The sequence below is a fragment of the Stegostoma tigrinum genome, chromosome 3 (genome assembly GCF_030684315.1).
Source record: "Stegostoma tigrinum isolate sSteTig4 chromosome 3, sSteTig4.hap1, whole genome shotgun sequence".
Classification (NCBI taxonomy): domain Eukaryota; kingdom Metazoa; phylum Chordata; class Chondrichthyes; order Orectolobiformes; family Stegostomatidae; genus Stegostoma; species Stegostoma tigrinum.
The window spans coordinates 48,808,418-48,836,204 of record NC_081356.1 but is presented as its reverse complement, the minus strand read 5'-3'; the positions used below and the strand labels follow the sequence as shown (position 1 = coordinate 48,836,204).

The 27,787-nt window shown below is 43.5% G+C and overlaps 1 protein-coding gene across 1 annotated transcript in view; it reads left to right on the top strand.

Moving 5' to 3' along the window:
* frem1a (Fras1 related extracellular matrix 1a) overlaps positions 1-27,787 on the top strand; it is a 395,391-nt gene that overhangs the window by 343,918 nt on the left and 23,686 nt on the right. Inside the window, exons 26-27 of the mRNA XM_059645008.1 lie at positions 2,134-2,278; positions 15,300-15,429. Of these exons, the coding sequence (XP_059500991.1) occupies positions 2,134-2,278; positions 15,300-15,429 (275 nt within the window). The remainder of the gene's footprint in view (positions 1-2,133; positions 2,279-15,299; positions 15,430-27,787) is intronic.

The following is a 27,787-nucleotide window of genomic DNA, read 5'->3' as shown; positions in this document are numbered from 1 at the left end:
AGCAAAGAAAATTATAGCACAGGATAGGCTCTTTGGCCCTCCAAGCCTGTACCGACATGCTGCCCATCACAACTAAAACCCTCTACCCATCCCATCTTATTAAATTATTTGTCAAGACGGCCTTTAAAGTCACAATCATATCTGCTTCCACTTATCTTGGAGCTATGATGATTACCATCTGAAAAATCAAAACCCATTTTGTAATATGAAGTTTGACACTATGATGGCTTCTTCCATTGAACCACTCTAGATCTCCGCTTTGCCAGGATTCCTTGCAGTCATACACTGTTAAGCGATGTCTTCTTGCCAAGAAATGTTAAATTCGAAACTGTTCTTTCATTGCACTTTTGTACAGTGTACAAAAATGTTTTAAACCTGCGTAAAACACTGGTTCAAATGTCAACTGGAGTATTGTGCTCACTTTTCAGCACTGTACTTTGATATTTTGTTTCACAATTAGTATGCAGGATATTAATGATATCATCACCATAATCACAGTTTATAACCTGAGAATATAAATATCTCATACTTTATTTTATTTTGGGCCAGTTGAAGCGTGACATGGTGGTGGAAGCACGTAACTAAAAAAAACCTTAATATCCGACCAGATACTGAGACTCCTGTGATGGAATATATGTTGATATCACAAGCCACTTTTAGTTCTTATAATGCAAGAACGAACCTAGGTGTTGCTGTATTTGGTAAATCACCCTGCCGAAAATAAAAGACTACAACGTTAGGATGGATGAGAAGGCATTAAAGATTCACAAGAATCATCCCAACGAGGAGGAACTTCAGTTACCTAAATAGATTTGGAATAATTTTTCCTAGGAGATAGGAAAGAGAGGCGACTTGATCATAGTGTTCAAAATGGTAAGCCGTTTGGACAGAAGGGAAAACTTTTCCTTTTGGTTGAAGTATAGAGAAGCAGAAGCCACAGATTTAAAGATACCAAAGTGTGGGGCTGGTGAACATAGCAGGCCAAGCAGCGTCTTAGGAGCACAAAAGCTAACGTTTCGGACCTAGAAGGGTCTAGGCCCGAAACGTCAGCTTTTGTGCTCCTAAGATGCTGCTTGGCCTGCTGTGTTCAACCAGCTCCACACTTTGGTATCTTGGATTGTCTAGCATCTGCAGTTCCCATCATCTCTCCAGCCACAGATTTAAAAAGTGACTATAAATGAAGCAATGTCAACATGAGGAAAAACATTTTAATACAGCATGTGGCAGATGTTGCTTAATGATGGCCCAGAATACTACATCCAGAATTCTGCTGACGTCCCTCTCTGCACTTCTCCATGACTTGAATTTTCTCCCTTTCTTTCTCCCCCTATCTCTCTCTTTCATCACTGGCCACCCACCAGCTTCCAAGCCTACTGTGATTTAATTCACTCTGCATTCCCACTTTACAGAAATTTAGAATTTTCAAATATGTAGAGTCTTTCAAGTAGGTTCCAAATTTCAACCAGCTTGTAGCTGCTCCTAGACCTCCACTCCATTTCTCATCCCACTCCATATTCTTTAAGCTTCTGGCAACTTCAGGTATGAATATTCTTTCCTCAGCATCTAAATGAAGAAATTCTTCCTTGTCTTGGTCTTCTATGGCCTGCCTCTTATCCTGTATTGAGGTAGAGACTTTTTACCCGCACCCACCTTCTCTCAGTATCCATGCAGTCAAGTCCCTTCAGAATCTTGTGTTTCAATGAGATCACTTCTCATTCTTCTAAATTCCAGAGGTTATTTTCACATTACCCAAATTCTCTTTATAGCACAATTCTCAGGAATAAATCTTCACTGGACTAACTAAAGGACAATAAGGGACACATGACAAATAGGCAGCTGTTAGTTCAAACCCTGCACTTTAATGATTATTTAAAGAAAAAGCCAACACTAACTATGCATTGCTTGCATCCTTGAGAATTATATTTATTTCAGTCACCAATTGATGAAACACTGCCTAGAGTGTTTTTTTATGTATAAAGAACAAAGAAAGTTACAGCACAGGAACAGACCCTTCAGCCCTCCAATCCTGCGCCGATCGAGATCCTCTGTCTAAACCTGTCATCTATTCTCTAAAGAGAACAAAGAAAAAATACTTTAACAGATGCACTGATCTTGTGATTTGTTGCTGCCTAGGGGGATTTATATGGAATAAGTTCACACAGAAAGATTTGAACAGCAGAAACATCGTTTACATCATAAGTGCTTCCTCAGCAGTAATGTCGGACAGTTTGGAGCTTCAGGTGTCGGACTCCTCGGGCAACTCTGTTCTCCCGCAAAAGTAAGACATTTGTGTAAATGTTATTGATTCTTTAGTTCTACTTAACTAACAGTGTATGAATTTGTTACTTGATGGTAATTAAAATCTGTTTCTGAGGTAAATCGACCCTTGATCAAATTATATGGAAGTAGTACTCACTGATCAAGTAAAACTGTCTTGATCTATGATTATTTGCAGACCTACCACTCAACTTGTTTTCTGGCCTTTTCTTCTTAATGTTCTTGACTGTGAAACATGGACTGAACTAATCTCAGCTGAGCTTGTAAAACAGTTCGCAAAGGAACAATATAGAAGCAGGCAGTGTAATTCTAGCTGCTAAAACAAGGAGACTGCTGTTAAATTTGGACTTAAATATTTTTGGTCCTCTTGTTTTAGTCTCCAAACGTTTTGGGCAGAATCTCCGTTTCACAAATTTCGACTTCTGGATACAGAATAGTTGTCCAATAGAAGACAGAAGGTGATAGTAGATGGAAATATTCAGCCTGGAGCTTGGTGATCAGTGATCTGTTCTGGGACATCTGCTCATTGTGATCTTTATAAATGACTTGGATGAGGAGGCGTCACCAACCCACCTTCCCCTCCCTGTAAGCGAGGTTAGATACCTTTTAGGTCTTGGGGAAAATAAGCTCAACACTGGGGATAAATGTGTTTTGAATTAGATTAGATTCCCTACAGTGTGGAAACAGGCCCTTCGGCCTAACAAGTCCACACCGCCCCTTGGAGCGGGCCACCCAGGCCCATCCCCCTATAACCCACACACCCCTGAACACTATGGGCAATTTAGCATGGCCGATCTGCACATCTTTGGATTTTGGGAGGAAACTGGAGCACCTGAAGGAAACCCATGCAGACACAGGGAGAATGTGCAAACTCCGCACAGGCAGTTACCCACGTCTGGAATCGAACCTGGGTCCCTGGCGCTGTGAGGCTGCAGTGCTAACCACTGAGCCGCCCAAATACAGCTGGCCATTCCTGCTTGTAGGTTAGTAAGTTTGCCAATGACACGAAGGTTGGTGGAGTTGTGGACAGCATGGAGGCCGGTTGTAGATTGCAACGTGATGTTGACAGGATGCGGAGCTGGGCAAAGAAGTGGCAGATGGAATTCAACCCAGATTAGTGTGAAGTGATTCATTTTGGAAGGTTGAATTTGAATGTAGAATCCAGGGTTAATGACAGGATTCTCAGCAGTGTGGAGGAACAGAGGGGCCTTGGGGTCCATGTCCATTGATCCCACAAAGTTGCTACCGGAGTTGACAGGGTTGCAAGGAAGGTGCATGGTGGATTGGCTTTCATTGGCAGGGGAATTGATTTTAAGAGCTGTGAGGTTATGCTGCACTCTAACACCCTGTTTAGGCCACACTTGAAGTAGTGTGTTCAGTTCTGGTCACCTCATTACAGGAAAGATGTGGAAGCTTTAGAGACAGTGCAGTGAAGATTTACCAGGATGCTGCCTGGACTGGAGGGCGGGTCTTATGAGGAAAGATTGAGGGAGGAACATAGAACATAACAGCACAGTACAGGCCCTTCGGCCCACGATGTTATGCCGACCGGTCATACCGATCTCAAGCCCATCTAACCTACACTATTCCATGTACGTCCATATGCTTATCCAATGACGACTTAAATGTACCTAAAGTTGGCGAATCTACTACCGTTGCAGGCAAAGCATTCCATTCCCTTACTACTCTGAGTAAAGAAACTACCTCTGACATCTGTCTTATATCTTTCACCCCTCAAATTTAAAACTATGCCCCCTCGTGCTCGCCGTCACCATCCAAGGAAAAAGGCTCTCCCCATCTAACCCTCTGATTATCTTATATGTTTCAATTAAGTCACCTCTCAACCTTCTTCTCTCTAATGAAAACTGCCTCAAGTCCCTCAGCCTTTCCTCATAAGACCTTCCCTCCATACCAGGCAACATCCTAGTAAATCTCCTCTCCACCCTTTCCAAAACTTCCACATCCTTCTTATAATGCAGTGACCAGAACTGTACAAAATACTCCAAGTGCGGCCGCACCAGAGTTTTGTACAGCTTCACAATAACCTCTTGGTTCCGGAACTCAATTCCTCTATTAATAAAAGCTAAAACACTGTGTGCCTTAACAGCTCTGCCAACCTGGGTGGCAACTTTCAAGGATGTGTACATGGACACCAAGATCTCTCTGCTCATCTACACTTCTCAGAATCTTACCATTAGCCCAGTACTTTGCCTTCTGGTTACTCCTACCAAAGTGCATCACCTCACTTGTCCGCATTAAACTCCATTTGCCACCTCTCAGCCCAGCTCTGCAGCTTATCTATGTCTCTCTGCAACCTACAGCATCCTTCATCACTATCCACAACTCTACCAACCTTAGTGTCGTCTGCAAATTTACTAACCCATCCTTCTATGCCCTCATCCAGGTCATTTATAAAAATGACAAACAGCAGTGGACCCAACACTGACCCTTGCGGTACACGACTAGTAAGTTGTCTCCTGAATGAACATTTCCCATCAACTACCACCCTCTGTCTTCTTTCAGCAAGCCAATTTCCGATCCAAACTGCTATATCTCCCACAATTCCATTCCTCCTCATTTTGTACAATAGCCTGCTGTGTGGAACCTTATCGAACACCTTGCTGAAATCCATATACACCACATCAACCGGTTTACTCTCATCTACCTGTTTGGTCACCTTCTCAAAGAACTCAATGAGGTTTGAGAGGCACGACCGTCCCTTCACAAAACAGTGCTGGCTATCCCTAATCAATTTATTCTTTTCTAGATGATAAATCCTATCCCTTTATATCCTTTTCCAACACTTTACCAACAACTGAGGTATGGCTCACTGGTCTATAATTACCAGGGTTGTTTCTACTCCCCTTCTTAAAACGGAGTTCAACATCAATGCCAAAGGCTCGGCAATCTCCTCCCTGGCTTCCCAGAGGATCCTAGGATAAATTCCATCTGGTCCAGGGGGCTTATCTATCTTCACCCTCTGTAGGATTTCTAATACCTCTTCCGTGTGAACCTCAATCCCACCTAGTCTATTAGCTTGTATCTCAGTATTCTCCTCAACAAACATTGTCGTTTTCTACAGTGAATACTGTTGAAAAATATTCATTTAGCACTTCCCCTATCTCATCTGACTCCACGCACAACTTACCACTACTATCCTTAATTGGGCCTAATCTTACTTTCGTTGTTCTTTTATTCCTTAAATACCTATACAAAGCCTTAGGGTTTACCCTGATCCTGTCCACCAACAACTTCTCATGTCGCCTCCTGGCTCTTCTGAGCTCTCTCTTTAGGTCTTCCCTGGCTACCTTGTAGCCCTCAAGCGCCCTAACTGAGACTTCACATCTCATCCTAACATAAGCCGCCTTCTTCCTCTTGAAGAGAGATTCCACCTCCTTCATAAACCATGGCTCCTGCGCTCTACAGCTTCCTCCCTGCCTGACAGGTACATACTTATCTAGGACACAGGAGCTTTTCCTTGAATAATCTCCACATTTCTAATGTGCCCATCCCTTGCAGTTTCCTTCCCTATCCTATGCTCCCCAAATCTTGCCTAATCTTATTGTATTTGCCTTTCCCCCAGCTGTAACTCTTGCCCAGTGGTATACACCTATCCCTTTCCATCACTAAAGTAAACATAACAGAATTGTGATCTCTATCACCAAAGTGCTCACCTACTTCCAAATCTAACACCTGGCCAGGCTCATTACCCAGTACCAAATCTAATGTGGCTTTGCTCCTTGTTGGCCTATCTTTTGGCCATTTCTGGTTGCAGCAGCAGCGCGAGCAGGAACCTGTCAGAAAGCTGGTGAGTCACTGTTTTTGAATCTACAAAAAGCTTACCTCGTGAATAGGCAGAGGTACACTGAGCAGGAGCAGACACGGGACTGGTGAGTGAGGTAATATATTTGTGTGGTTGCATTACCCGAGTAGTGTTTCAGGTAGTGTCTCCCGCCCATCATCCTCCTCTAACCAATAAAAAGGTTCTGTGTGCCTGGTTGGTAAGGTAACAAGTTTATTTTATATTCTTTATTTTTTAAAAGTCTTGGGAATTTAGAATGGGAACGGAGGTCAGGGCAGTTGAATGTTCCTCCTGCAGAATGTGGGAGGCAAGGGTCACCGCTGGTGTCCCTGCTGACTACATCTGTGGGAAGTGCACCCAACTCCAGCTCCTTCAACTGCATTAGGGAACTGGAGCTGGAGCTGGATGAACTTCAGATCATTCGGGACGCGGAGGGGGTTATTGAGAGGAGTTACAGGGAGGTAATCACTCCTCAGGTACAAGAAAAAGGCAGATGGGTTATGATCAGGGGACGGAAAGGAAACCGGCAGGCAGTACAGGGATCCCCTGTGGCCATTCCCCTCAACAGTAAGTATACCGTTTTGGATACTGTTGGTGGGGGGGGGGGGGGGGAAACGACTTACCAGGGGAAAGCAGTGGGGCACAGGTCTCTGGCACAGAGTCTGTCCCTGCTGCTCAGAAGGGAAGGGGAAGAGGAGCAGAGCAGTAGTCACTGGGGACTCCATAGTTAGGGGGACAGATAGGAAATTCTGTGGGGATGAGAGACACTCACGGTTGGTGTGTTGTCTCCCAGGTGCCAAGGTGCGTGATGTCTCTGATCGTGTTTTTGGGATCCTTAAGTGGGAGGGGGAGCAGCCTGAAGTCGTGGTCCACATTGGCACCAACGAGATAGGTAGGAAGAGAGATGGGGATTTAAGGCAGATATTCAAGGAGCTAGGATGGAAGCAGAGAGCTAGGACGAACAGAGTTGTTGTCTCTGGTTTGTTGCTCATGCCATGCGCTAGTGAGGCGAGGAATAGGGAGAGAGAGGAGTTGAACACATGGCTACAGGGATGGTGCAGGAGGGAGGGTTTTGGATTCTTGGATAATTGGGGCTCTTTCTGGGGTAGGTGGAACCTCTACAAGCAAGATGGTCTTCACTTGAACCAGAGGGGTACCGATATCCTCGGCGGGTGTCGGGGGGGGGGGGGGGTGAAAGTTGCTAAGGCTGTTTGGGTGGGTTTAAACTAATTCAGCAGGGGGATGGGCACCAAAATTGTAGTTTGAGTATAGAAAAGGTTGAGAGTAGGGAGGTCCAAAATAAAGTTTCAGGGACGCAAGATGGCACCAGCAAGCAAGAAGTTGGTTTGACGTGTGTCTACTTCAATGCCAGGAGCGTCCGGAATAAGGTGGGTGATCTTGCAGCATGGGTTAGTACCTGGGACTTCGATGTTGTGGCCATTTCGGAGACATGGATAGAGCAGGGACAGGAATGGTTGTTGCAGGTTCCGGGATTTAGATGTTTCAGTAAGAACAGAGAAGATGGTAAAAGTGGTGGGAGGTGTGGCATTGTTGGTCAAGGACAGTATTACAGTTGCAGAAAGGATGTTTGGGGACTCATCAACTGAGGTAGTATGGGCTGAGGTTAGAAAGAGGAAAAAGGAGAGGTCACCCTGTTGGGAGTTTTCTATAGGCCTCCGAATAGTTCCAGAGATGTAGAGGAAAGGATAGCAAAGATGATTCTCGATAGGAGTGCGAGAGACAGGGTAGTTGTCATGGGGGACTTCAACTTTCCAAATATTGACTGAGAACACTACAGTTAGAGTACTATAGATGGGTCAGCTTTTGTCCAGTGTGTGCAGGAGGGCTTCCTGACACAGTATGTCTTTTCATTGGAGCAAAAAAAGAATGAGAGATGACTTGATAGAGGTGTACAAGATCCTGAGAGGTCTAAAGAAAGTTGAGAGTCAGAGACTTTTTCCTGGGCGGAAATGACTATTACAAGGGAGCATAATTTTAATGTGATTGGAGGAAGGTATAGGGGAGATGTCAGAAGTTTTTTTTTAAACACAGAGTGGTGGGCGTGCGAAATGCGCTGTCAGCAATGGCAGATGCTTCAGAGACTTTTAAACGACTCTTGGATAGGCACGTGGAGGATAGTGAAATGCAGGGAAGAATGATCTCAGTAGGATGTACCACCGCACTAACCTCCGGCTCCAACTCCGACACTTCCACCATTTGCAATCTGACCCCACCACCAAAGCCACTTTTCTCTCTCCATCCTTTTCTGCTTTCCAGAGGGACCATTCTTTCCGTGACTCCCTTGTCCGCTCCACACTCCCCTCCAGCCCCACCGCACCGGGCACTTTTCCTGTAACCACAGGAAGTGCTACACCTGCCCCTACACCTCTCTGCTCAACCCCATCCCAGGCCCCAAGAAGATCTTCCACATCTGTTAATGTGGTATACTGTATTTGCTGTTCCCATTGTGGCCTCCTCTACATCAGGGAAATCAAGCGGAAGCTTGTGGAACCACAGTGCAGAATACCTACACTTGACCTGCACTAAACAACTGCATCTCCCAGTCACAAATCATTTCAAATCCCCCTCCCATTCCTCAGATGACATTTCCATCCTGGGCCTCTTGCAGTGCCACAATGTCACCCGAAGGATGCAGGAACAGCACCTCATTTTGCTTGGGAACCCTGCAGCCCAATGGTATCAATGCGGACTTCACAAGCTTCAACATCTCCCCTCCCCCAACTGCATCCCAAAACCAGCCCAGCTTGTCCCCACCTCCTTAACCTGTCCTTCCTCCCACCTCAAGCCCCATCCCCATCTCCTACCTACTAGCCTCATCCCACCCCCTTGACTTGTCTGTCCTCCCTGGACTGACCTATCCCCTCCCTAAGTCCCCACCTACGGTCACCTTTTCTGGCTCCATCCCCCCCCTCTTTGACCTGTCTGGTCTCCTCTACACCTATCTTCTCCTTTATCCATCTTCTATTTAGCCTCCCCCCCCCCCCCCCCCATTTATTTCAGAACCCCCTTCCCTGCCCCCATTTCTGAAGAAGCGTCTAGGCCTGAAACATCAGCTTTCCTGCTCCTCTGATGCTGCTTGGCCTGCTGTGTTCATCCAGCTCTATACCTTGTTATCTCTGATCTTAGTAGGATAATAGGTTGGAACAACATAGTGGGTCGAAGGCTCTGTCCTTTGTCCTAATCAGTGAGAGTTTAGAATATTGATGAAGTTGACAGTGTAGAGCTGTTTATACTTCAAAGCAAGAAGTATTACAAACTAGGCAGATAAAGAAAGGGTATAGATAGACATATAATAGCATGATGGCATTGCTATTGCAAAGACCTGGCTAAAGGAGAGGCAAAATTGGTAGCTCAACATCCCTAAATTATTGAATTTTCAGACAGGATAGGCTGTGAGACAGAAATGGAAGAGGGTAGCAATGTTGGTTCAAGAAACAATTAGTTGTGATCAGGGCTGATATACTAAATAGATTAATAAATAAGGCTCCATATGTTGAGCTTAGAAATAAAAATGGGCAGTCACATTATTAAAGTATAGTACAGATCCCAATCAACTGTGTTTCAAACAGGAAAAAAAAGGAGGCATTGAGGGTTAAAATTTTGTGGACTGTGTGTGGACAAAAAAGGTGACAGGCCCAACAAAAGGAGACAATTCTGGACTTATTTTTGGGAAATGAAGATGGGTGAGTGGGTGAAGTGACAGTGGATGACCATCTCGGGGATAACGACCACAATTTGATTACATTTAGTGTTATTACGGAAAAAGAGAGATAAAACAGCAGTAAAAGTTTTTAACTGGATGAAGGCAGATTTTCCTATACTGAGAAGTGATTTCGCTGAGATGGACTCAACATGACTGCTGAAGGATAAGTCAGTGGAAGGCTGTAATAGTTGAGATCATTAGGGCACAAGGCAAACATGTCCACTCCAAAAATAAGAATGGTATTACCAAATCTAGAGTCCCATGGTTGCCCAGAAAAGATATAAGATGATTAAATTGAAAAAGAAAACTTATGTAAGTCACAAAAAACTCAATACTACAGATAGCCTAAAAGGAATATACAAAGTACAGGGATCAAGAAAAAAGAAATAGGAAATCAAAGAGAAGGTATGAAAAAAGTTAGCAAACAAGACAAAAGGAGAGCCCAGAAAAGTTTTACCAGTACAAAAAGAGCAAAAGGATAGTTAAGGTCATGTGCAACCTATTAGAGATGTAGAATGAAACCTGTGGAAAGACACAGAAGATATGGGAAGAATTTTAAATGAATATTTTGTCCTGCATTCCAAAAGGAAAGGGGTGATATTGATATAGTGATCCTTGGATCAGTGTTGAAATATTAGACAAACAAACAATCATAATGAGAGCAAATGTAAGAGGAGTTAGAATCCTTGATATTGTATATTGTTGAAGGAGGTCAGGGAGGAAATAGCAGATGCTTTGAGGATTATTTTCCAATCTTCACAAGACACAGATGAGCTACCAGAGGACTGCAGAAATCCAAATGCGCTTCAATTGTTTAGAGAGTGTTGAAAGGAAATGACCAGTTAGTCTTACTTCTGTGGTTGGAGTTACTCATGAGATATTGGATAAACTGTCATTTAGAAAAGCATGTACTAGCGAGGGGTAGTTAGCACAGCTTTCATCATAGAATCCCTACAGAATGGAAACAGGTCCTTCAGCCCAACAAGTCCACATCGGCTCTTTTGTCTTGCACTCACTAGGACAGAATGCCAATTTAAAAGTGAAACAACATTTATACCATGTGTGAGGAGGGTGCTGATTGGTTGACAAATTTTTTTATTGCCTCTACCAATCAAATGAAGTTCCGAGTTTACACTTGCTGAACGTTTTCCTAAGGAGATCAGATACATTAGCGGCATTTCAGCCAATCTTGGATAGGCACATGGATGATAGTGAAATGTGGGTTATGCATAGAACATCGAACATTACAGCACAGTACAGGCCCTTCAGCCCTAGACGTTGTGCCGACTGGTCATACCGATCTCAAGCCCATCTAACCTACACTATTCCATGTACGTCCATAGGCTTGTCCAATGATGACTTAAATGTACCTAAAGTTGTCGAATCTACTACCGTTGCAGGCAAAGCGTTCCATTCCCTTACTATTGAGTAAAGAAACTACCAATGACATCTGTCCTATATCTTTCACCCCTCAATTTAAAGCTATGCCCCCTTGTGCTCGCCATCACCATCCTAGGAAAAAGGCTCTCCCTATCCACCCTATCTAACCCTCTGATTATTTTATATGTTTCAATTAAGTCACCTCTCAACCTTCTTCTCTCTAATGAAAACAGCCTCAAGTCCCTCAGCCTTTCCTCATAAGACCTTCCCTCCATACCAGGCAACATCCCAGTAAATCTCCTCTGCACCCTTTCCAAAGCTTCCATATCCTTCTTATAATGCGGTGACCAGAACTGTACACAATACTCCAAGTGCAGCCGCACCAGAGTTTTGTACAGCTTCACAATAACTTCTTGGTTTTGGAACTCGATCCCTCTATTAATAAAGCTAAAACACTGTAAGCCTTCTTAACAGCCCTGTCAACCTGGGTGGCAACTTTCAAGGATGTGTACATGGACACAGATCTCTCTGCTCACCTACACTTCTCAGAATCTTACCATTAGCCCAGTACTTTGCCTTCTGGTTACTCCGACCAAAGTGCATCACCTCACACTTGTCTGCATTAAACTCCATTTGCCACCTCTCAGCCCAGCTCTGCAGCTTATCTATGTCTCTCTGCAACCTACAGCATCCTTCATCACTATCCACAACTCCACCGACCTTAGTGTCATCTGCAAGTTTACTAACCCATCCTTCTATGCCCTCATCCAGGTCATTTATAAAAATGACAAACAGCAGTGGACCCAACACCGACCCTTGCGGTACACGACTAGTAACTGGTCTCCAGGATGAACATTTCCCATCAACTACCACCCTCTGTCTTCTTTCAGCAAGCAAATTTCTGATCCAAACTGCTATATCTCCCACAATTCCATTCCTCCGCATTTTGTACAATAGCCTATTGTGGGGAACCTTATCGAACACCTTGCTGAAATGCACATACACAACCGGTTTACACTCATCTACCTGTTTGGTCATCTTCTCAAAGAACTGAATAAGGTTTGAGGCACGACCTTCCCTTCGCAAAACCATGTTGACTATCCCTAATCAATTTATTCTTTTCTAGATGATTATAAATCCTATCCCTCATAACCTTTTCCAACAACTGAGGTAAGGCTCACTGGTCTATAATTACCAGGGTTGTCTCTACTCCCCTTCTTGAACAGGGGAACCACATTTGCTATCCTCCAGTCATCTGGCACTATTCCTGTAGACAATGACGAGTTCAAGATCAATGCCAAAGGCTCAGCAATCTCCTCCCTGGCTTCCCAGAGGATCCGAGGATAAATCCCATCTGGCCTAGGGGAATTCTCTATCTTCACCCTCTGAAGGATTTCTAATACCTCTTCCGTGTGAGCCTCAATCCCACCTAGTCTGTAGCCTGTATCTCAGTATTCTCCTCAACAAACATTGTCGTTTTCTACAGTGAATACTATAGAAAAAATATTCATTTAGTGCTTCCCCTATCTCATCTGACTCCACACACAACTCACCACTACTATCCTTGATTGGTCCTAATCTTACTTTCGTCATTCTTTTATTCCTTAAATACCTATACAAAGCCTTAGGGTTTACCCTGATCCTATCTGCCAACAACGTCACATGTCTCCTCCTGGCTCTTCTGAGCTATCTCTTTAAGACTTTCCTGGCTACCTCGTAGCCTTCAAGTGCCCTAACTGAACCCTCACATCTCATCCTAACATATGCCGCCTTCTTCCTCTTGACCAGAGATTCCACCTCCTTCGTAAACCACGGCTCCCGCACTCTACAACTTCCTCCCTTCCTGACAGGTACATATTTATCTCAGACACACAGGAGCATTTCCTTGAATAATCTCCACATTTCTAATGTGCCCATCCCCTGCAGCTTCGTTCCCCATTCTGTGCTCCCTAAATCTTGCCTAATCTCATCATAATTGCCTTTCCCCCACCTATAACTCTTGCCCAGTGGTATACACCTATCCCTTTCCATCACTAAAGTAAACATAACAGAATTGTGATCACTATCACCAAAGTGCTCACCTACTTCCAAATCTAACACCTGGCCAGGCTCATTACCCAGTACCAAATCTAATGTGGCTTCGCCCCTTGTTGGCCTATCTACATACCGTGTCAGGAAGCCCTCCTGCATACTCTGGACAAAAACTGACCCATCTATAGTACTCAAACTATAGTGTTCCCAGTCAATATTTGGAAAGTTGAAGTCCCCCATGACAACTACCCTGTCTCTCACTCCTATCGAGAATCACCTTTGCTATCCTTTCCCCTACATCTCTGGATCTATTCGGAGGCCTATAGAAAACTCCCAACAGGGTGAACTCTCCTTTCCTGTTTCTAACCTCAACCCATACTCCCTCAGTTGACGAGTCCCCAAACATCCTTTCTGCAACTGTAATACTATCCTTGACCAACAATGCCACACCTCCACCCCTTTTACCATCTTCTCTGTTCTCACTGAAACATCTAAATCCCAGAACCTGCAACAACCATTCCTGTCCTGGCTCTATCCATGTCTCCGAAATGGCCACAACATCGAAGTCCCAGGTACTAACCCATGCTGCAAGATCACCCACCTTATTCCGGACACTCCTGGCATTGAAGTAGACACACTTCAATCCAACTTCTTGCTTCCTTGAAACTATTTTGGACCACCCTACTCTCAACCTTTTCTATAGTCGAACTACAATTTTGGTGCCCATTCCCCTGCTGAATTAGTTTAAACCCACCCAAACAGCCTTAGCAAATTTCCCCCCCAGGATATTGGTACCCCTCTGGTTCAGGTGAAGACCATCTTGATTGTAGAGGTCCCACCTACCCCAGAAAGAGCCCCAATTGTCCAAGAATCCAAAACCCTCCCTCCTGCACCATCCGTGTCGCCACTTGTTCAACTCCTTTCTCTCCCTATTCCTCGCCAGGTAGTTTGATCTTGGAGTGGGATAATGGGTGGGTACAATATTGTGGACCGAAGGGCCTGTACTGTTCTATGTTCTGTGAGGTATTTAGAAAATCTGTGTATTCAGACTGGTCGGCATGATTTTCTGAAAAGGAAAACGTGTTTGAATAATTATTAGAGATTGAATTGTGGGAATAACAAAGGCAGTGGATTTACTGTACTTGGATTTCCAGAAGGCATCTGACAAAGAGACACATCAAGGGTCCCTACACAAATTAAGAGCTCCTGACTGTAACTAACTTGTAACTAAGGCCTCACAAGCAATTCTTTTAAGACCTTCTGCTATTTTTACTTCATAATCTGTGTTATTCCAAATTCTTCAAAAACTAAGTCGCATCCAGGTCAATCTGTGCTCAAGATGATGTATTACCTCAATCTAATTTATATTTGTGTTGAGACCAGATGGCTCACAGTATTGCAACAGAAGTCTTGTTAAAGTTCATCTTAGGCTTATCATTATTACATGTTGTACTATTCTACTGTAGAATATTTTGTGTTCTAAATCTCTTTGCCTAACATTCCCTCGTCATTGTATGACTTATGAGCCTGTGATAGCACACCATTTCAATGCAGTAATTTTGCTTTAAACTGAGAGAGAGTTTCACTTTTTTGTAACTTGACTAACCCTCACTTTTTTTTTTAAGAAACACTCAAGATTTCACTTTCTAATGTTAGTAAGAAAGAAGATTGTTTCTTGATATATTAGAACTGTTTCAGTTGGTGACCATTCTGTAATCCACAGTTGGACTTAGCCCAGTTGCAATTTTGTGTGCTCTGTGTGGCATAAGACACCCTCACAACAAAGAAGAACTTTAAATGATCAATCCATACAATACGACCTTATTAATTTGCTCCTAAATATCCTAATTTGCTCTGCATTTGATTCAGAATATTCAATTTTGTTTATATTCATGGTAGCTCACCTCTAGGGAATGAGCAAGGAATGCTGGGCTAGGCAGTGACACCTATAAGTCATGAATTAATGAAAATAATTTCACACATTTATCCAGTTACATTTGAGGTCAAAGAATTTTCTTGAATATTCATAGAATTTAGAAAACAAAATTCTTGAATTATCAAAATTTACATCTGATAATTTTACAGATTTGATTTCAAATGGTCTCGTGTTGAAATGATAGAATCAGAGTACCGCCTATGTGAAAATGTCGGACTGTTCTCCATGAAAGTCCTGAGAACAGGATATTTTATGGATTCTGCCTTTGTTGGGATAAAGGTAATCCTTTTTTCACTGTCTTACAAGCTCTCATCACCTTAGAGCTATCATTATATTATAACCTGCTTTGAGAATGCATATACTTGTGTAAGTATTAATTTCAGATTTTTGTGTTTAATTCGTGGATTCAAATTCCTGATGTTTTGTTGTAACTTGCAAGATATTTAAACCCCTGTTTGCAAGTTCCACCAAACTCCCTTTATGTTTCATCTTAGCCAGGAATGTTGTGAATGCACTGATTGAGGATCTCTCAACAACTGCCAGTTCTCCGAATGTTCTAATGTTTGTCTGTATACATTGCCTGAGCAAGTTAAACCTATTTGTGGCAACCAGTTCATTGTTCTTGGGGGAACTGCAGCACCAAGAAGTAAATACTTATCCACAGTTCACAAGAATGAACACTTTCAAGGTCATCTCTATCATACTCATAACTCTCTTTTACTGATGGTATGCCACTTAAAATCATAGGATCATACAGTACTGAATTAGCCCTTTCGCACGTAAAGTCAGTTCTGCCAAAAATTTGCGACTACCTACATTGCTCCCACTTTCTGACACTAGGCCCATAGCCTTGAATGTTATGACATTTCAGGTACTCATCCAACTACTTTTTAAAAAGTTGAGGTTTCCCACTTCAACTGACCTGCCAAACAGTGCATTCCAGATTACTGTCATCTTGAGGGTGAAAAGGATTTTTCCTCAAATCTCTAACCCTCCTGTTTGTCACATTAAATTTAATGACCCTTGTTACTGATCTTTCAACTAAAAGGAAGCTGGTGCTTTCTGTTCACCCTGTCCATGCACTTCATAATTTTATACATCTCTCTCTATCAAGTCTGTCTCCTCAACTTTCTCTGCTCTGAAGAAAAAAATCTGAGCTTTATAGTTAAAATGTTCCATCCCAAGTGACATCCTGGTGAATCTCCATTGCACCCCATCTAGTGCAACTACATCCTTAATACAGTGTGGTGACCAAAACCATACACAGTACTTCAGCTGCAGGATAACAAAAATTCTGTACAGCTCGAACATGATCTCCCTGCTCTTACAATCTATGCCACGACTGATAAAGGTAAGAATCCCAAATGCTGCATTAACCATTCTGTTAACGTGCCCAGACACCTTTAAGGATCTGTGGATAAGCACAGCAAGATCCTCCCATTCCTCTGTACATCTCAGTGTCTTGCCATTCATTGAGTGCTCCCTTGTCTTGTTCCCTCTTTCAAAGTGCATCATTTCTCATTTATCAGGGGTTAAGTACATATACAAATACATTAGAGATATTTAAGCGACTCTTGGATAGGCACATGGATGATAGTATAATGTAGGGTATGCAGGGTATTTTGATCATAGGAGAGTAGGTCAGCAAAACATTGTGGGCCAAAAGACTGTGCTGTACTGTTCTATATTCCATTTGCGACTGATCCACCTGTCTGACCAACACTTTTATATCCTCCTGTAACTTAACACCTTCCTCCTCACTGTCAACCACCCAGCCAATCGCTGTGTCATGTGCAAACATACTTATCATGCTCCCCACATTCTTATCTACATCACTTACGGATATCACAAACAATAAGGGTTGCATCATTAATCCATGTGTGATGCCACTGCACACTGAGCACCAGTCACGCCAGCAATTTTCTACCAATACCCTTTCTCTCTTATCACTTAGATAATTTTGGATCCATCTTGTCAAGTTACCCTGGATCCCATGAGGTTTTACCTTTTTTCAAAATCAGTTTCCTATGTGTAATCTTGTCTTCAGAGGGTCAAGCATGGAGGAGGAATGGAAGGAGATCCTTCAGGAAATGGTGTTGGGAAATTGATGGGAATAAAACTCTAGAAGTCTTCAGAGCAGGATGCTCTGCATCCTAGAGTACTTAAGGAACATAGAACAATACAGCACAGAACAGGCCCTTTGGCCCTTGATGTTGTGCTGACCTGTGAACTAATCTAAGCCCCTCCCCACACTATCCCATCATCATCCATATGCTTTTCCAAGGACTGTCTAAATGCCCCAAATATGGCTGAGTTAACTACATTGGCAGGCAGGGCATTCCACACCCTTACCACTCCGAGTAAAGAGCCTGCCTCTGACATCTGTCTTAAATCTATCACCCCTCAATTTGTAGCTATGCCCCCTCGTACAAGCTGATATCATCATCCTCCGAAAAAGACTCACCTATCTAATCCTCTGGCCCAAGAAAGTGGCCCTAGAAATAGCAAATGCTGTTGGGTGATCATTTTCCAGCATTGTGTAGACTCTGGAACAATTCCAATGGAGGCGAGGGTAGTTAATGAAACCCTGCTCTTCAAAAAAGGAGGGAGAGAGAAAATGAGGAATACAAGACCGGTCAGCCTGACATTGATGGTGGGGAATCTGCTGGAGTCAATTATTAAGGATGTAACAACTGAATATTTGGAAAGTGGTGACAGAGTCAGCCCGGATTCATTAAAGGGGAATCATACTTGACAAATCTTGTGGAACTTTTTTGAGGATGTGACCAGTAGGGTGGATGTGTATCTGGACTTCCAGAAGACTTTTGACAAGGCTTCATATAAAGGGATTAGTAAGGAAAATTAAAGCTCATAGAATCTCTACAGTGTAGAAGCAGGCCATTTGAGTCCATGCCGACGCTATGAAGAGCATCAAATACTTTGATCATGTGCTGTGCTGTGCTGTACTGTTCTATGTTCTGTGAGGTATTTAGAAAATCTGCGTATTCGGATTAGTCGGCATGATTTTCTGAAAAGGAAAACATGTTTGAATAATTATTAGAGATTGAATAGTGGGAATAACAATAGTATAATATAGGGTATGCAGGGTATTTTGATCGTAGGAGAGTAGGTCAGCAAAACATTGTTTACTGTACTTGGATTTCCAGAAGGCATCTGACAAAGAGACACATCAAGGGTCCCTACACAAATTAAGAGCTCCTGACTGTAACTAAGGCCTCACAAGCAATTCTTTTAAGACCTTCTGCTATTTTTACTTCATAATCTGTGTTATTCCAAATTCTTCAAAAACTAAGTCACATCCAGGTCAATCTGTGCTCAAGATGTATTACCTCAATCTAATTTATATTTGTGTTGAGACCAGATGGCTCACAGTATTGCAACAGAAGTCTTGTTAAAGTTCATCTTAGGCTTGTCATTATTACATGTTGTACTATTCTACTGTAGAATATTTTGTGTTCTAAATCTCTTTGCCTAACATTCCCTCGTCATTGTATGACTTATGAGCCTGTGATAGCACACCATTTCAATGCAGTAATTTTGCTTTAAACTGAGAGAGAGTTTCACTTTTGTAACTTTACTAACCCTCGTTGTGTTTTTTTTTAAAAAACACAAGATTTCACTTTCTAATGCTAGTAAGAAAGAAGATTGTTTCTTGATATATTAGAACTGTTTCAGTTGGTGACCATTCTGTAATCCACAGTTGGACTATGTGGGTTTCCACCAGGTGCTCTGGTTCCCTCCCACAGTCCAAACATGTGCAGGTAAGGTGGATCTGCCATGCTAAAACTCGCACATTGTCGAGGGATGTACAGGCTATGTTAATTAGCCATAGGAAATGCAGGGTTAATATTCATAGAATTCATACAGTGTGAAAACAGGCCCTTTGGCCCTACAAGTCCACACTGACCTTTGGAGCATCCCATCCAGAACCATACCCCTATAACGCACCCAAACTACACATCCCTATGGGCAATTTAGCATCGACCAATCCACCTAACCTGCACATCTTTGTGACTGTGGGAGGAAACCAGAGCACCCGGAGGAAGCCCGTGCAGACACAGAGAATGTGCAAACTCCACACAGACAGTAGTCCAAGGCTGGAATTGAACCTGGGTCCCTGGTGCTGTGAGGCAACAGTGCTAACCACTCAGCCACTATTGGTGGAGGAGGGTTCCGAGTGGTCTTCAGAAGGTCAGTGTGGACTCACTGGGCTGACTGGCTTGCTTCTACATTGCAGAAATTGATGAGAACTAATATAGGTCCCTTACAAAATGTGGGAACTGAAATTCCAGGGGGTGTAGGTTTAACCTGAAAGGTTTAAGATATATCAGTGGTGGCAAGTCAGAGTGGGAATCCTGACGGACAGGATTTACATGCATTTGGAAACAAGTAATACTTTATGTGTGTTAGGAATAGTCAACACGGCTTTGTGTGTGGGAAATTGTGTCTCACTAACCAAGTTTTTTTTGAAGTAAAGAGGATTGAGGATGGCAAATCAGTGGACATGAGCGAAATGGACTTCAATAAAGTGTTCAAAAAGGTTCCATATGGTAGACTGATCAGCAAGGTTAGATCACATGGAATACAGGGAGAAGTAGCCGTTTGGATATAGAACTGGCTCAAAGGTAGAAGACAGAGGGTGGTGGTGGAGGATTGCTGTTCAGACTGGAGGCCTGTGATCAGCAGTGTGCCATAACTATTGGTGCTGGGTCCATTGCTTTTCATCATTTATATTAAGTGATTGATGTGAACATAGGAGGCATGGTTAGCAAATTTTCAGATGACACCAAAGTTGGAGATGTAGTGGACAGTGAAGAAGGTAATCTCAGAGTACATTGGTACTTTGTTCAGATGGGCCAGTGGGCCAAGGAGTAGCCGATTTAAATTAAATTTAGAGTGCTGGCTACTGCCACACATCCATCTTTCCTATCTTTCAATTCCTTGCCTCAATAGTACATGGCACTGGTAGTAACCCAGAGATTACTACCCTCGCGATCCTGCTTTTTAGCCTCTTTCCTAACTCCCGGTACTCATTCCGCAGGATCTCATCCCTGTTTCGAACTTGTGCCATTGGTACCAGTGTTCTTCCTTGCTCTGCTGGTCAGCTATGGTGACTACACCTACTTCTCCCAGAATGTTCCTCAGTGAAGTCTCGCTGCTGTCCTTTAATTGCATGCTATTTGTCCAGATGTTCCAAGGATGAATGCAGAACCAGGGAAATAGCATCTGGTGTGCACCTGTTGCATCACTAGGCTAATTACAAGGGATCAAGGCAATTTGGAAGGCTAGAGTTGAGGTGAGCCATAACCAACATCTCAAAGCATTTTGTAATTCGGGATGTCAGAGCCACCAGGCAGAGGTCATTGAGGCACTCTGCTTGGTTTTTCATTGGCACTTAGATGATAGAGATCTTCTTGAAGCAGGTAGGGACTTCACCTCACAGTAAGGAGAGGTTGAAGATGTTGGCTATTTCTGATTGCTGTATCTGCTTCCAGTCTCACACTTGCCTCCCTGTCATTTAGGATCCCACCCTTCTGCCGATCTAGTTTAAACTACCCCCCTCCCCACCCCACAGCACTAGCAAATTTGCCCACCAATATGGACAAAAAAAAAAAGCTGAATTACAGAGGTGACACAAGAAAACAGCCCTTAACATCAAGCCCTGATTCTACTGAATGTGACATCAAGGAGCCCAAACAGGAATCACTTAGTATCATGGTTTCTCAGCAGTTAGCACTGCTCCCTCACAGCACCAGGGATCAGAGTTCAACTCCAACCTCAGATGACTGAGGAGTTTATACATTCTCCCCATGTCTACATGTGTTTCCATCAGGTGCTCCCATTTCCTCCCAGTCTGAAGTTTGTATAGGTTAGGTGGACTGGCCACGCTAAATTGCCCATAGTGTCCAGGGAAGTGTAGGTGAGGTGGATTACCCATGGTAAATGCACAGTTACAGTTACAGAGATGGAGTAAGGTGTTGTGTCTAAGTTAGATGTTCTTTGGCAAAGCAGTGCTGACTCAGTACACCAAATGGCCTCTTTCCTCACTTATTAGGATTCTATGATTCTGTCAGGGAGCATATTCACTGCTGCATGGTGTCATACCAGGCACATAAGAAGATGATTGTGTTTGTTGGAGGCCAGTCATCTCAGCTCCAGAATTTCATTGCAGGTGCATGTCAGGATCATTTTCTGAACCAAGCCATCTTGAGCTACTTGCTCAAAGCCCTTTGCTCCATTATAAGGATGTGGGTAGGTGGGTGGGTGGGGCAGTGGATGTTCACGATGATTGCACAATGTTCTGTACCATTTGCAAATCCTCATACTGAAGCAGTCCATGTTCAAATGCAACAATCTCTCATCAGTATCCAGGCTTGGGGTGACAAATGGCAAGTAACATTCACACCACACAAATGCCAGGCAATTATCAATTCCAATGACAATCCAACCACTGCTCCTTGACATTCAGTGGTATTACCATCATTGAATCCCCCACTATCAACATCTTTGGGGTTACCATTTGAGTACCAAAAACTCAACTGGACTTGACACATCAACTCATTGATCTGCTCTGGAGTCAGAGGCTTGGAATACTGCAGTGAGTAACTTACTTCTTGGCTCCCCAAAGCCTGTCCACCAACTACAAGAGACAACAACATTCAGAAGCTTGACAGCGTCTAAGACAAAGCCCATCCACTCTCTTCTCTACCAATGTTCAGTCGCAGCAGTGTATACTATCCCCAAGATGCACTCAGAAATTCACCCAAGATTCTGAGATACCACCTTTCAAATCCACAATCACTTCCATGTAAAAGGACAAGAACAGCAAATAGATAATACCACCACCTGCAAGTTCCCTTCCAAGTCACTCACTATCATCACTTAGAAATATATTGTTCTCCCTTCACTAAGGCTGGTCATAAGTTTGGCATTCCCTCCCCAAGGGCATCGTGGGTCAACCCACAGCTTGTTGATTGCAACAGTTCAAATAGGTAGCTCACTGTTAAAGAAGTACTTGGGTATGTGCTGCCCCTTTGAGCACATAGGTCTGGTAATTCAAAGGTTGGATCTAGGGAAGGCTAGTTCTAGTAATTCGAGTGAACCACAAAGGAATAACTGGTGATGACAGAGATCTGGCCTCAAACGTAACCGAACACAGTTTTCTTTCGTCGGGAGGAAGGACCTCATCTGGACTTCACAAAATAGTGCGGAATTGTGGCGGTATCATCTAGGGAAGCAATCGGAAGGATACTCAGGATGAAGTTAATACCAGTGGAAAATAGTATGCATCGAGGAGTGGGCCGAGTATGGCTGGCATGAGAAAAGTTGAGCTGAAGCTCATGGCTGAGAAGAGCAGTACACATTTGGTGACATTGCAGCTGAGGACATTCACTAAGGGGGCTCTGGCAACAGTTCTTAGACTCAATTGACAGGAATAATTCCTACCAGCTCAAACAAAATGGTGGGCCAATTTGGGGTGATGGGAACTTTGAAAGGTTAGAAAACTAGATTTTGTATACTAAGCATTTCAACATGGCTGAGGACAAAATGGTGCCAGTATTTTTGGGTACTGTTGAGAATTCTAAGGAGTCTGGTGAAACTGGAAAAACTGGCAGAGAAGACATATCAAGGGCAATGCAAATTGTTGGGAATTTAAACAAAAACACAAACGCAGCGGTTCAGGGAGTTAGGTAGAAAGTTAAAAAGCAGGTCCTCCAAGTTTGTAATCTTGGGATCACACCCTGTGCCACATACAAGTGAAGCCTGACATAGAAAGATAGTACAGCTCAACATGCGATGGAAGGGAGGGTTTCAGATACCTGAACTATTGGGACCTTTTCTGGGCAGGTGGGACTTGTACAAGAAGAACAGGTTGCATCTAAATGGAGGGGCACAAAAATTCTGGCTGGGAGGTTTGTTGGTGTCAGTCAGGTGTATTTAAACTAGCATTGCTGGGGTGGGGGGGTGGTGTGTGGTTGTGAAAAACAAGGGTGAATTGACTGAAAGGGAACTGGGGAAAAAAAAGGGCCACTAAGACTCAGGAAGAGCAGACAGGGTGTGCTTTCTAATCAAAGCAGGTCTGGTGGACTGAAGTGCATCTGTTTCAATGCGACAAGTGTAACAAATAAGGCAGATGAACTTAGAGCTTGGATTAGTACTTGGATCTATGATGTTGCTTAACATTCCAGGATACAGATCTTTCGGGTGGGATAGAGGGAGTATATCGCAGCTGTACTGCGGGAGGAGATCTCATATGGCTCATACAGAGAAGCAACATGGGTAGAGCTCAGGAACAGGAAGGGTGCAATCACAATGTTTGGGGCTTACTATGAGTCCCCCAACAGCCAGTGGGAGATAAAAGAACAGATATGCAAGGAGGTTTTGGCAAGATGTAAAAGTAACAGGGTTGTTCTGCATGATTTTAACTTCCCATATATTGACTGGGACTCTTAGTGTTTGGGGCATAGATGGGGCAGAGTTTGTAAGGGGCATCCAGGAAGGCTTCTTGAAACAGTATGTAGACAGTCCAACTAGGTCCGTACTGGACCTAATATTGGGCAATACTGCACACACTACTTCAAATGCAGCCTATTAAGGGTTTTATAAAGCTGCGACGTATTTTGCCAACTTTTATACTCCATGCCCCAGGTGATGAATGCAAACATGCCTTATGCCTTCTTAATCACTTTAGCTACCTTGCCACTATCAGGAAATGGTGGACCTAAGCGCCCAGATCCATCTAAATAGTAGCGTTCCTAAGAGTTCTGCCATTTACAGTATAATTCACACCTAAATTTATATCCTCCAAAATACATCACCTCACATTTGTCCAGATTAAACTCCATCTGCCATTTCTGTGCCCAAGTCACAAATCAATTTTTTTCCCCTATTGTATACTTCCACAGTCATTGGCACTATCAGCAATTCCACCAATCTGTGTCATCAGCAAACTTACTTATCAGACCACTCACATTTTCCTCCAGATCATTTTCCTAAAAACAACAAAGGACCTAAGACTGATCCCTGTGGAACACCAGTCTCCATTCTGAAAAACATCATTCTACCACTATCCACTGTTTTCTATGACCAAGTCAATTTTCTATTCATTTAGCCAGGTCACCCCAAATCCCTCATGATTTTAGTTTTTATATGAAACTGTATGAGAGACTTTATCAAACTTTACTAAAGTCCACATAAACTTTATCCATAGCCCTTCCCTCACCGATTATCCTCGTTACCGCTTCAAAAAATTCAATCAAGTTGGAGAGAGACATGACCTTCCCCAGACAAAACCATGCTGCCTGTCACTAACTAGTCCATTTTCCTCAATGTGTGTATATCTTGGCCCTCATTATCTTCTTAAACAGCTTCCCCACCATAGACAAACTCACTGGCTTATCCCTGTTCCTTTGTTTAAGAAAGGATGCAATGTTCACTAATCTACAGTCCTTTAGAACGTCACCTCTGGTCATTGAGAACGTGAAGATATTTGCCAATGCCCAGCTATTTCCTCCTTTGCCTCTGAGTAACCTGGAGTAGGTTCCATCTGGTCCTGGGGACTTGTCAATCTTAATGCAATTTAGGATTCCCAAAACTTCCTCTTTCAAGATGTTGACATGCCTGAACAAACATTAGTCATGGCCTTCTTGGTGAAAACCAAACAAGGTACTCATTCAGTATCTCCCAATTTCCTGTGGCTCGACAATAACTTCTCTCCTTCATCCTTGAGTGAGCCTACTCTTTTGCTTGTTATCCTGTTTCTCTGAACATATGCAAAAAAAAGCCTTGGGATTCTCTCTGAACCTGTTTGCTAAAGCCATTTCATGGCCCTTTTTTGCCTTCCTAATTCTGCATTTAAGTTCATTCCTTATTTCTGTCTTCCTCCAGGGTTTCGTCTGTTTGTAGCTGCCTAGACTAGTTATATGTTTCCCTTTTTCTTTTGACTATCCTTTCAATTTCCCTTGTCATCCATGGTTCCTGAATCCTGCCATTCCTATCCTTTAGAATTGCAAGGAGATGCATGTCCTGTACTTTTGTCAATTGGCCTTTAAAAGCCTCCCACATGCCAGAAGTAGACTTGCCCACAACCAACTGCTTTGAACGCACATTCTCCAGTTCCTGTCTAGTTTGGGTGTGATTTGACTCTTAGTCAAATAAGAACCCTCACCTGAGGGCCACTTGTGACCTTTTCCATGACTAATCAAAAAAAACTTGTGGAGTTATGGTCACTCACTAAGCCCGAAATTCTCTCCTACTAAAACATCAATCGCCTGTCCTGGCTCATTCCCTAAGAGCAAGTCTAATATGGCCTCCACTCTGGTTGGATTGTCAACATACTGCCTCAAGAAGCCCTCCTGGAGACAACAAACAAATTGCTCTCCATCCGAGCCCCTGGCTCTGAGGGATCACCAGTCAATAAGAGGAAAGTTGAAGTCACCCACCATGACCTCCCTGCTCTTTCATACCTTTCCAGTGTATGACTACATATCTGCTCCTCTGTCTCCCATGGGAGGTCCATAGAAAACACCCAACATTGTGATTTCACCCTTCCTAATCCTGAACTGTACACAGAATGCCTCAATGCAAGATCCCTCTAATGTGTCTTCCCTCAACACAGCTGTGATGTGATCACTTATCAGCAAAGCAGCTCCCCCACCCCTTCTGTTCCATCTAAACAGCATTATCCAGGAATGTCAAGCTGCCAGTCCTGTCCCTCCTTTAACCATATCTCTGTAATGGCAATAAAAATCATAATTCCATGTGGTCATACATGTTTTTAGTTCACCTTCATACTTCTTACATTGAAGCAAATGCATTCCAGTCTCCAGTCCCTCTGAACCCCGTGACTTCCCTGTGCCTGCTCTTTAATCTGCACTATGCATATCTCTGCCACACTTTTGTCCAAGTTCCTGCAATTGCTGGCCAAGTATTCTGGTACCCTCCTGTGACATTCATTTAAACCCTCCCAAAGAACTCTAGCCAACCTCCCACCCAGGATATGGGTGCCCTCCAATTCAGGAGCAACACATCCTTTCTATACAAGTCCCACCTTCCCCCAGAAAACATCCCAATGTTCCTTATGTCTAAAGCCCTCCCTCCTACATCAGCTCTGTAGCTACATGTTCAACTGCACTGGTCTTTGTTCCTGGACTCACTAGCCCATGGCACAGGTGGTAATCCTGGGATTATTAGCCCGGTAGTCCTGCACTCTAGCTCCCCGAATTGTCCTCGTAGGACCTCTTCCTACCAATGTCATTTGTGGCAATGTGGACAATGACTTCTGTCTGTTTTCCATCCGCTTCAGGATGCCCTGTACCTGCTTGGGACCCTGGCACCAGGGAGGCAACACACCATCCTAGAGTGTCATTCACAGCCACAGAAATGCCTATCTGTGCCCCTGACTATCGAGTCACCTACTATGATCACTCGCCTAGATTTTGCTACATTGTGCTCTACAGTAGAACCAATTGTGATGCCACAGGCCTGGGTACTGCTGGTACTATCTCCTGAGAAATACTGAAAGAACTGCAGATGCTGCAAATCAGAAACAAAAACAAAGTTGCTGGAAAAGCCCAGTAGGTCTGGCAGCATCTGTGAAGGAAAAAAAAAGTTAACATTTCAGGTCCAGTGGGCCTTCCTCACTTCTGTGGGTCAGGCAGCATCCATGGAAAGAGAGCAAGGTAATATTTTAAGTCTATTGATGGGATGCAAAGCTGTGCAAAGTAGTGGCAGTTGGAATTTAACCCAGAAAAGTGTGAAGTGATTCATTTTGGAAGGTCAAATTTGAATGCAGAATCCATGGTCAATGGCAGGATTCTCAGCATTGTGGAGGAACAGAGGAATCTTGGCGTCCACATCCATAGATCCTTCTAAGTTGTTACTCAAGGTGATAGGGTTGTAAAGAAGGCATATGGCGTGTTGGCTTTCATTGGCAGTGGAATTGGGTTTAAGAGCCATGAGGTTCGATAGCCAGAGACTTTTCCCCAGGGCAGGATTGACTGCCACGAGGGGTCATGTTTAAAACTGTTAGGAGGAAGGTATAGCGGAGACGTCAGAGGGAGATTCTTCACCCAGAGAGCGTTGTGGGCACGTGGAATAGTTTACCAGTGGTAGTCGTGGAAGCGGAGTCATTAGTGACATTTAAGTGACTGCTGGACCTGCACATGGACAGCAGTGAATTGAGGGGAATATAGGTTAGGTTATTTTATTTTTGGATTAGGATTATTCCACGGCACAACATAGTGGGCCGACGGGCCTGTACTGTGCTGTACTTTTCTTTTCTATGTTATTCTGCAGCTCTATAAAGCTCTGGTTAGACCACACTTGGAATATTGTGTTCAGTTCTGGTCACCTCATTACAGGAAAGATGTAGAAGCTTTAGAGAGGGTGTAGAGGAGATTTAGCAGGATGCTGCCTGGACTTGAGAGCAGGTCTTGTGAGGAAAGGTTGAGGGAGCTGGGGTATTTTTTCACTGGAGCGAAGAAGGGTGAGAGGTAACTTGACAGAGGTATACGAGATGATAAGAGGCATAGATAGTGTGGATAGACAGAGATTTTTCCCCAGGGCGGAAATTAGTATTACGAGGGGACATAATTTTAAGGTGATTGGAGGGCGG